The 12,235-nt window shown below is 43.0% G+C and overlaps 1 protein-coding gene and 1 pseudogene across 1 annotated transcript in view; both read left to right on the top strand.

Moving 5' to 3' along the window:
- Positions 1–6,822, top strand: part of LOC141504069 (receptor-transporting protein 4-like) — a 45,253-nt pseudogene extending 38,431 nt beyond the window's left edge.
- Positions 6,823–9,713: 2,891 nt separating this feature from the next.
- Positions 9,714–12,235, top strand: part of LOC141504070 (maestro heat-like repeat-containing protein family member 2A) — a 28,412-nt gene continuing 25,890 nt past the window's right edge. Inside the window, exons 1-3 of the mRNA XM_074208916.1 lie at positions 9,714–9,798; positions 10,514–10,713; positions 11,812–11,943. Coding sequence (XP_074065017.1) covers positions 9,714–9,798; positions 10,514–10,713; positions 11,812–11,943 — 417 coding nt within the window. The remainder of the gene's footprint in view (positions 9,799–10,513; positions 10,714–11,811; positions 11,944–12,235) is intronic.

Here is a 12,235-nt window from a genome sequence, read left to right on the forward strand (position 1 = left end):
GGGTGGTAGCAAACTCAGAGGAGGGAAATGGCCACTTATGAAAGATGTTGCAACACTGAAATGAAAAAGCCTTGGCAACAGATGGAATATGGAGGGAGAGAAATAATAAAAAATCCAGGTTGTAGGACTGAGGAACTAGAAGGATGGTGATCCCTCTACAGTTGGGGAAAGTAGGAAGGATAGAGGGAAAGGTTTAAAGAGAAAGATAATTGGTTCTGTTTTGGACATAGCAAATTTAAGATATCTACTGGAGTCTGAAAGGCATTTGAGGTGGGAGCAGATAAGCTGATATCTGAAACATCAGCATAGAGATGGTGATCTATAGAAGTTCCATGGAACTTCAGTTAGAAGGAAAAGAACAGAGGGCCCTTCAGGACAGAACCTTTGAGGGACATGTTTGTAGAAAGCACGATCTGAAGGAGCCAACAAAAGAGACAGAGGATGCAGTCAGAGAGGTAGGAAGAGATCCAGGATCCAGTACCTCAAAAGGCTAAAGATAGATAAGAGAGCATCAAAGAGGAGACAGTGATCATCAGGGTCAAAGGCTACATAACTGTCAAGGAAAAGGAGAATTGATAACAGGCCACAGAACTGAGCAACTATTTAGTAATTTTGAAGAAAGTTTAGGTGGAATGATTATGTTGGCAGCCAAAATTATTAGGATAAATTAAGAGAGGGAGAGGAGGCAAAGTAGAGAAGAAAAAGAGAACATCAACAAAGTATTGGGGGGGGAGGAAATTAGTGAATAAAGGACAGTGAATAGGAAAAGCACAGAAGAAACACTGTGGCTTGAAGGGATAGCCATAAAAATAAATAGAATAAAATACAGACATTGGACACTGAGTTCAACTCAACACCCATCTAAAGGAAACATATACTCTCTTGCAGTTGGAAGACAAATAGTTATTTATATAACATCTAAAAGCAATCACCAAGCAATTACTAACTACTTACCATCTGTCAGACACTGGAGATGCAAAGACATATAAAAACAGTCCTTGCTTTCAAGAATCTAACTCTAATAGAAAAGCCTCTCTATCTACCTCTGTCTTTCTCCCTCATTCCTCCAGGGAATGCTCAATTTTAAGAGTTCTCTGGAAAAGCAAAATCAGGCCAGTCTAAGTGTAGGGAACAATGCATGAATTCTGCCTGGACTTTGAAGAGAGTAGAAAGTATTGGAAAGGGTATACTAAATAACTTAGAATACTAACATGAAAAGTTTTTGAAGCTATCTGGAACTATTTTTTGAGATATATGTTATATATTAATATATATTTTAATATGTATTATATTTATATAATATATATTTAATATATACACACTATGTAAAAAAGTAAAAGGATATCATAAAGAAGAGTGGAACAAAAAAACAAAATCCAGAACCTTGCTAAAATTTGACTCAGTTCTCTATGTTTGGGAAATGAGGTCTTTATCAGAGAAACTTGTTTTAATATTTTTTCCCCACAGTAGCTATTGCTGGCTATATTTCCTTCTATCTTGTTCCTCCCACTTCCATTTATACTATTCTCTCTCTGCTTTCACCCTGGCCCCTCCTCAAAAATGTGTTGCATCTAATTACCCTCTCCCATGATCTTCCTCCCTCTTATCACCCCTCCCCTTCCCCCATTCCCCTTTCCCCCATCTCTTCCCTCTCCTCTTTTCCTCTAGGGTAAGATAGATTTCTTTACTCAAGTGTATATTTTATTCCCTCTCTGAACTAACTGTGATGAAAGTAAAGCTCATTCACTCCCCCCTCACCTTCCCCCTTTTCCATTCCACTGCAAAAGCTTTTTCTTCTCTCTTATGTCAATAACTCACCCCATTCTATCTCTTTTTCCCCTTTCTCCCAATACATTCTTTTCCACCCCATTAACTCCATCTTTTTAATATCTTATACCTTCAAATTCAGCTTCCTTCTGTGCCTTGTCTACATATGTTCCTTCTAACAGCCCTAATAAATAAGAGGGTTCTGTTCAGCATCTCTCATAATTTGCTTCTCCCATCCATGCTCTTTATGCTTCACCTGAGTCCTGTACTTGAAAGATGAGACTTTCTGTTCACCTCTGGTTATTTCATCTCGAAAGTTTGAAAGTCCCCTATTTCATTGAATGTCTATCTTTTTACCTGAAAGAAGATGTTCAGTTTGGGTGAGTAGTTTCAGAAATAATCCAAGCTCTTTTGCTTTCTGGAATATCATATTCCAAGCCCTTTGAGCCCTTAATATAGATGCTGCTCAATCTTGTGCTAAGCTGACTGTAGCTCCATGATATTTGAATTGTTTCTGTCTGCTAATAATATTTTCTGCTTGACTTGGAAATTCTAGAATTTGATTATAACATTCCTGGCAGTTTTTATTTGGGGATTTCTTTTAGGACATGATAGGTGAATTCTTTCCATTTCTATTTTACCCTCTGCTTCTAGGATAGCAGGGTTCTTTTCCTGGACAATTCCTTGTAAAAGGAGATCTAGACTTTTTTTTGGTTGTGATTTTAAGGTAGGTCCATAATTTTTGAATGATCTCCCCTGAATCTGTTTTCCAGGTCAGTTGTTTTTCCAATGAGATATTTCACATTTTCGTCTAGCTTTTATTCTTTTGATTTTGTTTTGTTGTTTCTTGATTTCTCACAAAGTCATCAGCTTCCCTTAGATCCATTCTACATTTGAAGGAGTTACTTTCTTCAGAGAGGTTTTGTATCTCCTTGTCCCTCTGATCAATTCTGCCACCTTCTCCTCATTGGCCTTGTGGACTGCTTTTTCCATTTGACCCAAACTAGCTTTTAAGATGTTATTTTCTTCAGTTGGTTTTTTTTTGTATCTCCTTCACCAAGCTACTGACTTAGTTTTCATGATTTTCCTGCATTGCTGTCACTTCTTTTCCTTATTTTTCCTCTATCTTCCTTACCTGATTTTTAAAATAATTTTTGAGCTCTTCCATTGCCTGAGACCAATACATATTTTTGCAGAAGCTTTGATTTCATCATCTTCTGAGTGTGTGTTTTAATCCTCCATGGGACCAAATTATCTGTGGTCAGATATTTTACTTCTGTTGTTTGCTTATGTGACTTCATTTTGTCTATTTGTTAAGATGGGACTCTGCTTCCAGGGTGGAGGATGTACCATCCCAAGATATTGAGGGTTCTTACAACTGTTTTCAAGAATATTCTGCCCTCCACACCCACCCCTGGACCCCACCATGGACCTGCAAGTTTTCAATTCCTCCAAGGTCTTATGAGAGGCGCTGATTGCTCTCCAGACCTGTGTTTTGATCTGTGGATAACAATTTAAATCTGTCCTGGAACAGAGAAAAGCTTTGCTGCAAGTCCTGAGCTCTTTTGTACTTTTGCGCTTTTTCCTGAGACTGGGTCCCAGACTCTGACCTAGATCTGAGTATGGGTGAATCTATAGAGTCCTGCCTCAGGGATAGTGGCAAGATCTCTGCAATCTACCCCAATCCCATTATCATCCATGGACTATGCTCTCTGGAAGCAGCTGCCCGGCAGCTTTTTCCCGGTGGCTCCCCAGGCCTGCTCCTGGTCTCCAGGGTGGGGTCTGCACTGAGGCTTGCACTGGCTGGGGCCTTGCTCTCACTCTGGTATGTATAAGCCCCATTCTCAGGGTATCTTTGAAGAGGGTTCTGCTTCTCTGGTTCCCACTCACCTGTAGAAGTTCCTAAGTAATTCTAAAATCTGCCAGCAATGAGACAGTACAATTAAGTTCCATCTCTTAAATTTGGTTTTCTAATAACTGGTTCATGTGGTGAAAACCAGTTCAAGTTTTATGAAACCAATCCAGTTAACAGAGCTATGAGGAACATCAAATGAGGAACCCATAATTCACTTGAGACTTTAGAGAATTTCAGTTTTTATACACTACATGCTGTTTTTATATTTACTTAAGTCCTGAACCTGATATAAGAATCTTAAAAAAAAATTCATGAGGGTGTGTCTCATTAAATGAATCTTTCTGGCTCTTGATAGGATCAGACAGCTACTTCAAAATGAGAAAAATGATTTCACTTTCTTTACAATTATCCATGCAATTTTATATGTAAAATCTTTAAATTTAATTTTGGTAATTTAACATACACAAAAGCTAAATGCCAGAACCATTTGGAAACTAATCATGTACAGATGTAAAATAGTTCTTGGAGAAGAGTCTAATCCTGTTGCTTTCTCCAAATTTTCTGTCCCTTTGTATTAGAAAATTTTTATATTACATCTTTATTTTATTACTTTGTCTAGTATCCCCTGCCCCTTAGGAGGATAGAGCACTGACCTTGGAGACAGGAGGACAAGAGTTCAAATCCAGCCTCCAACACTTGATACTCACAAGCTGGGCGACCTTGGGTAAGTCATATAACCCAATGTACCTTGAATCCAGGGCCTTCTCCAGTTCTGATGCATATCTAGCCATTGAACCCAAATGATTCTAGAGAAGAAAATGAGGCTGGTGACTTAGCACAGCCCCCACTCACTCAAATGGCATCACCTTCCTGATATCATGGTTGTCTTCAATTATGAAGGACAAACATCATTATAATTTGACTACAAATACAGATTTAAATTGCAAGATTTTGTACTTTCCTCCTTTATCATGACTCAGAGCAGTTCCAGGATCCATCTGTTAATTGAGTTACTTATTATACTTTTGGGGGGGGGTTGCAAGGCAGATGGGGTTAAGTGCCTTGCCCAAGGCCACACAGCTAGGTAATTATTAAGTGTCTGAGACTGGATTTGAACCCAGGTACTCCTGACTCCAGGGCTGGTGCTTTATCCACTATGCCACCTAGCCACCCCGAGTTACTATTATACTTGCCAGATTTCTACTGCTCATCTGACCTTATTCTAGAAATTTGCTATGAAAGGAAAAGGAGGACATTGTTAAAATAATAAAAAAGACAGAGCTCCCAGAAAGAGGCAGTCCAGCAAATTGAATTAACACATCTGGCACAGTCTGCATTACACTCCTTGGAGGCTCTGTCCCTGCCAAGAAGGGAGGGAGGTACATTCCAGTGCATCTGAGCTTTCTCTTTATAATGACTTATTGGTCAGGGTGTAGGTTATCCTGAGATCACAGTGACTAGCCCTGAACGAAGTTCTCTGGCTAAGATCTGATGAAGGCCGAGGGCAGTGGGATGATCATTCCTTCTTATTGCTGAAAGCTCTGCCCCTTAGCAAAGCCCAAGATCATCTGAGTAGTTTTGCTCACCATCTCCCACTGTTGGTTCATATTAGTCTTGTAGTCCACAAAGACCCCCAGATCCTTGTGGAACAACTGCTGTCTGTTCAAGCTTCTCCTCCCATTGTCTGGAATTTCATCTTAATAGATTCAGCCTAGTACTCTCATCTCTGAAGATTCTGTTGGTTCTCACTCTCTCAACCACCTAATCCCTCCAAGATTTGGGTGGTCTGCACATTTAATGAGTCTCTAGGGCTTTATCTGATATCAGAGGATGATGAGTTGGGAGAGAGGAAGGGCATTATAAGTCATCTGGCTATTGATGGGAAGACTAAGTCCCATGGAGTGACTTGTTAGGAAATAGTGGAGTCAGGCTAACTCATGGCCTGGGGAACCCAGGGAGGAAGACATCTTCAAAGCATCCTTCATGGTATTACTTTACACAAACTACCTTCTTGAAATCTTTATCTACTAGCTGAAAGTGGACATTTGAATACATGGTCTCCTCTTCCTACCACCTTATTGCAGGTGGGGACATATTACAGGCACCATGACCTCTACATTCTAATCTGAAGTGGCTGTGGAATCTTGTCAACTCAACCTCTAAAACATGTCTTGTGTTTACTCCCTTCTTGCCATGCAGATAGCCCAAGATAAGACCCTTATCCCCTCACCCTGGTGATATGGCATCTCATTGATTTCCCAGACTCAAATCTCCATCCTCCACAAAGTTGCCCTGGTCATATTCCTGAAGCTCAGATATGACCATCTTACCCTAGCATGTAGGTATTCTACTTATCCCCATTTTACTCCTGAGCAAACTGAGGAAGACAGGTAAAGAGCCCTGACAATTAGCATTGGGAATAATATGCAAAATCAGTAATGGAACCTTGTGCCTCAGTTTGAGAGGCAAATAGTGATACAATGTGTCATGAAAACCTGGATTAAAATCCTACTATAACTTCCCTCAGATGTAAAATGAGGGAATTGCCTTCCAAGATCCCTTATATCTCAAACTCTAGGATCCCATGAATCTCCTTTGTAGAATAAGGGGGTTATAGAATAGATGTTGTTGATGGAACCTTTGTGTCTCATCATTCTGGAACTACTCTGGACAGACTGGTTGATTCTTCTCTCCTGTCCTTCAGGCTTCAGTGTTCCTTTTATGGGAAGAGTTGGGTCTTGGTCCAGGTGATGATTCTCTTCCAGATGCACATGCAGAGACCCTCTGACAAGGTCAAGATGAGGGTCTTTGTTCAGTGTTGCCAGAAAGGCAGCATTGCCCTGTTTGAGAACCTTAAGTTCAGCCAGGAGGGCAACAAGAGGGTCCTGGGGTGCCCGGTGGTACGAATTTTGCTGGGGTGATACCAGGGAAGTGTTCACTTTGAGGCCACCAGAGAGGACCCTTTCAGAGAAGCCCTTCTCCCTGGGCTTCATGACGTGGTTCATTGGGAAGTGTGTCTATCAGATATCTTTTGCTCCAGTCAGTCAGAAAGCACATCTTTCCCATACCAGAACTATCAATAATTCCACCCAAGCAATCTGGCTTTCCAAAGAGGAAATGGCTCCTGCTATTTTCAGTATGTTGTAATGATCCTATCTGTGGTCCTGATAGTGAGTCTTGGCGTCAGTGAGATCCTTTAAAAAGAACCTTCTCTGGTGGTGTAGGATGGTAAATACTTAACAACTGGTGACTCTACACACACACACACACACACACACACACACGTATAGACACATATATGCACATGCATGTGATATATAATGTGCAACAGTGTGCACATATGCACACTCATATTGTGTGTCCACATATACATGCTCGTGTGCCTTGTGTACATGCAGATGCCCACACACATACAAGCATGTTACATACCTATACATGCACACACATAAGCATGTCACATACTCACAATGCACATGCATGCACAAACACACACATGTGTACATACCACTCACATGTGCAGGCAGGCACATGATTCACATGTGTGCATGCTCCCATGTGACCTACTATTAAGTTTAATTTAAATTGTTCACTTTTCTCCTGCCTTTAATCCTCCATGTATGGCTTGTCTCTTTTCTGAAGTGTCTCTAGCAATGGCAGGGGCTCCTGCCTTGATAAAGACAAATGCCTGGAGTTTTTCCTCAGGATGAATTGTCTACGTCAGGAGTCTCCCTGGATTGCTGAAACTAGAAACAGTGAAGCTGAGTTTCTCCTTAGCCAGAACAGTGTGTTTAAATGGAAAGTCACCAGATGGTCTTTTGTCTTCCATTCTGCTCCTCCTCAGGTTCCTGTCTCTCTACTTTACCCATTCTGGAAATCTTTTCTGACTTGTTGCTTGCCCCGCAACCTTAACATGGGAAAGTAGGTAACAGGAAGGAAAGAAAGGACTCTTGCCATTCTTACAGCCTCTTCTCTTGGTCTCTGTTTGCTTCTCAAAGGGGCCTGTTGGCTGCCCCTACAGTAGCCCCAGCTCTGGAGTTCTTTTTGTCTGGCCTTGACTTTATGGGGAAGGCCTTTGCAAGCCCCGGGGTAGAGATGTATCATCTGTCCCTGAGAAAGCAGTGTTGGTGTTGAAACTGGATACTTGGATTAGAGTCCTGATCTTCCATTTCCTGACTGGGTGATGTTGGACAAATAACACTTCCCCTTCTCTGGAACTCAGTTTTCCCAGCTGTAAAATGAGTGGGTGGTCTCCATGGTCTCTCCCAGTGCTAAGCTGTAGTGCTATCCTTCGTCTGCTGATGTCTTAAAGGTGACCACCTTGCGAGTGTCAATGCAGGCAAACTTTCTTGATACAATCTATGGTCAGAATGAACTTTTCTTCTGGAAAGTCAACTAGAGAGCCCAACAGGTTCCTTGACCCCATTAACAGAATTAATGGAGCAAATTGTCTTATTATATGTGCTGATCTTGACTGAGAAAGCTTAGGCTGAAAGGTAAGTCCTTCCAAGAGAACTGATGCCCAAGTCAGTTGGTTTAGAACCTTGGAAGACATCTGAGCTCATGTAAATCATGACCTATTTGTTTTTTCTGAGACATACTAATTGCAGAGACATTTGTTCTTTTCTTCTTCCCTGCTTTTCTTCTATCTTCATTATCTCCTTGAGAACCAAGCCAACCCTGGGACAGGCAGCATTCGTTTTATTTTACTTTTGATTTGAAAATGATTATAATTAAAAAAATTAAAAAGTCACTCCCTTTATTTACAAATTCTACTTCATAGACTTACTAATCTTGTGACCCTGGGCAAGTCATACTATATGTACCTCAGTTTCCTTATCTGAAAAATGAGGAAAATCATACTACTACCCCTCAAGAATGTTATGAGGAGTCAATAACACAGCAGAAATACACAAAACACCCAGCTGTTAGAATTCTGATCATTTCTCTTCCTTTCTCCAGCAAATCATCCCTTTTAACAAAGAAAGGCAGTTCACCAAAACTAACCAACACATTAATGAATTCTGATAGTCCTCCACCTCTTCCATAAAAAAGAGAAAATCCTTATTCGAATAAATAAATAAGAAAGAAAATGAGGCACTTTTGGACAACCAGGAAAAGAGGGTGTCCTCTCCAAGAGAACACTGGGAGTTGGCTATGGGGGTTTAGTGGGGATCACCATCTCCACCAGTCAGTACTGCTGGATGGCAGAGTTTATTATCTTTTACTTGGGAAATATTGTATGTATGACTGATTTTTTTTCTTAGCTTCTGCCCAGCTTGATATTCCTTTTCTCATCTCTCTCATTTCTCTTGTCAATGACTTGACAAGGATAAAGTGGTGGGGGCAGTAGTTTATCTGAGAAAAACCCAGGGGTCTCAGTAGCCAACAAGCTTGGGCGGTAACTAAGCAAAAGGGGCCTTTGAGTAAGTGGCCAGCCTTGGGAAGTAGGTCTGGAGAGTGGAGACTGGGGGTCTGGGGGAGTGTGGGAGGGACTCACCTCCTCTAACAGATGGGGACACAGAGGTCTAAAAAAGGGGACTGACTCAGCCAAGGCCACCAAGGAACCATTGTGGGAGAGGGGTTTTGAATCTAAAACCTCCTACCCTCCCCAGTACACCCTGATGACCTCCCTCCCTCCATTCCTCTTTTCCTCCCTCCCTCCCAACCTGCTTCCTCTCTCCATTCCTCACTTCCCCTCTCCCTTCCTCCTTCCCTCATGCCTCCCTCCTTCCCTTCCTTTCTTCCTTCCTGCCTCTCTCCCCTCTTCCCCTCTCCCTTCCTCCCCCTCTCCCTTCCTCCCTCTCTCCTCATTCCTTCCCTTCCTCTCTCCCTTCCTCCATTCCCCCCTCCCTCCATTCTTCCCTCAATTCCTCTTTCCCTACTTCATTTCCTTCCTCCCATCCCCTCTCCCTCCCTCCCTCATTCCCTCCCTCCATTCCTTCCCCCTTTCTCCCTTCCTCCCTCCCTTCCTTCCTTTCTTCCTCCCTTCCTTCCTTCCTTCCTTCCTTCCTTCCTTCCTTCCTTCCTTCCCTCCTTCCTTGTTTCCTTCTCCATATTCAAACTGTGGCCTGAGGAAGAGATCTGAGAGGGAATGGAAGGAACTCCTCTGGTACCTTCCCAGTTGAGCACCTCCAGTGTGTCACAGACCTCGGAGCTGCCTGGGACATCATCTTCAGGTAAAGAAGAATGCTGGGCAGGGCATGCCTCCCTGGGATTTTAGGACCTTATCAGATCTGGGGGAGGGGGGCATTATTGTCCAGGGGAAGCTTAAGCTTCATCTGCCCCAATAGACACCTGAACTGCTGTGACTATCCCATCTCTTGTCCTAGAGCAACTGCTCAAAAAGAGCATGGCTCCTGGCGAGTAGCTGACCCAGACCCAGTGGTCTGCAGGAGGCACCAGAAAGAAGGGTCTTCATCTTTGGTCCTGCCTCCCAGGAAGGGGGCTCAGCAAGATGGAGGTGTGGCAGACTCCACTCAGTCTTCTCTGCTTTCTCTTCTCTGAAGCCCACCCACCCATCCACCCATTCACCCACTCTGGCTCCTTCCCTCCCTCCCATGACTCCCATGTGCTCCAGTCTTTCAAACTGTCCTTTGGACAGGGAGGAAAGAAAAATCAGCATGATGATGAGCTCAAGGGCCAGGGATTCCAATTCTGACACCACACTCTTCTTATCTGGATGACCTTGGGCAACTTACTCCCCTTCCTGAGTCTCATTTCTTTCTCAGTCAGCAATCAATTAAGGAACATTTAAAAAGGACCTATTTTGTGTTTAATATAGACTACTGTAGTAAGGGCTAGGGACACTGCACAGGGATGAAAGTAGGTCCTGCCCTCCAGGCACTTACAATCTAATGGGAGGGCTGGTCTTGAGTAGCCTGGCTCTTTCAGGAGTATATCAACAATTTGTCACCAATCTCCTGAATATCATGGATGAAGACGACCAGGAAACCAATGATGTGAACAGTCAAGAGGGTCCAGAGGGGTCCAAGATGCGCAAGGCACTGGCCAGCATGATCATCATCGAGAAGGCCAATGTAGAGCCCTCAGAGATCATGACAGCACTCATCCATAGCCTGCAGCTGGAAGAGGTAGGATGGCCCCAAGAAGCTTCCATGTGTGGGGCCTCATAGAGAAAGTCAGTTCCCTGTCTGTTGGAGACTTGAAGTCAGGGACACGAGTTCAAATCCAGTTGCAGTTGTATTCTAGCTGTATGACCCTTAACTCTTGTCTGCCTCAGTTTCCTCAACTGCAAAATGGAGACTAATAATAACAAAATAACAGAATCAAATGAGAGAATTGTACAATTTATATCAGATTGCTTTCTGTCTTTTGAATGGGGGAAAGGAATGTTGAGAATCAAATGAAAGAATATTTGTAAGATAATGTACAAATCTTAAAACACTATTAAATATTCTGATTCTGATTATGACTATTACTCTATCATGGTGTCATTCAGAAAAAAAATTACAAAATACAGGAGACTTGAACTGGGCCTTGAAGGTTTTGATAAGATGAAATTCTAGTCAAAGTGTAGGAGTGAACACCCTCACTCATGACTGGGAGGTGGAGACCTCAGCGCCTCCTGGAGGAGAGGCAATGGGATGGGCAAGTTGGGACCAGCTCCTGTAGGCAGAGATTCTTGCCCGTTCAGGGACATCTTGGGTCCAGGGCTTCATGGGATCAACAGATTAAAGGTTTGGGGGCTGGAGGAGATGATAGACGTCATGTAACCTCACCCTCTTCTTGTCCTGTAGGCACAAATGGGTTCAAGACCATAGAGTGAGTAAGTCTCAAGAGGCAGCTGGTGTTCAAATCTGAGTCCTTGCCATGACTCAGTCATAGAGATGAACAGCCTTCCTAAGGAGATGAAAAAAGCTTTCAGTGTGCTGAGCTCTGGGGCCACAGATAGACCAGAGACCCTGCTTTCAGGGACCTTCTGTTCTAATGGGAAGACCAAGCAGATGTGGGGAGGGATAGCCAGTACTGCCAGTTTCTAGACAGCCCCAAGCATGATGAACAAGTCAATCAGTGGGCAGACTGATGCCCAAGGTCACTAAGATAGGCATGGTGAGAGTCACAGTGAACATGACATAGAGATCTGTTCTGGGGGAAGCCAGTAGTGCCAGGCTTCAATCTCCAGGCCATTAGCCTTCCCAGTCCCATAGGAAGACCTGCTTCCTCTCCAGATCTCCACCAAGAGGAAGATCATCATCTACACCATTCTTCAGGGCATCATCCAGCAGGCAGGGGAGCTGGAAGAGGAGTGTGTCAAGACCTTGGTGAACCTGGCCTCCAAGCAAATGCGGGAGTCCCCAGAGGTGTGTTAGGAGGCTTTCTCTAAGAATGAATTTCCTCTGACTCCCATCCTGACCCAAGCATCAATAATCACAGAAACACAAGGGCAAACAAAATATCCCCCCAAATCCCCCCCAAAATGAAAACCTTATCCAAAATATTATAGTTGATTGTGAAAGAGCTAGAGTAGGTACTTCTATTTTTTACTGATTGTTAAAAGAAATAGGTGCTACCTCTTTTAACCTGAGCAGCCAAGGCAGTGGCAGATTTGTCCATTGTATTGAATATGGCTTTCTGGGGATTGGTTAATGCTGC

This window comes from Macrotis lagotis, unplaced genomic scaffold, assembly GCF_037893015.1.
Source record: "Macrotis lagotis isolate mMagLag1 unplaced genomic scaffold, bilby.v1.9.chrom.fasta BILBYCTG047, whole genome shotgun sequence".
Classification (NCBI taxonomy): Eukaryota; Metazoa; Chordata; class Mammalia; order Peramelemorphia; family Peramelidae; genus Macrotis; species Macrotis lagotis.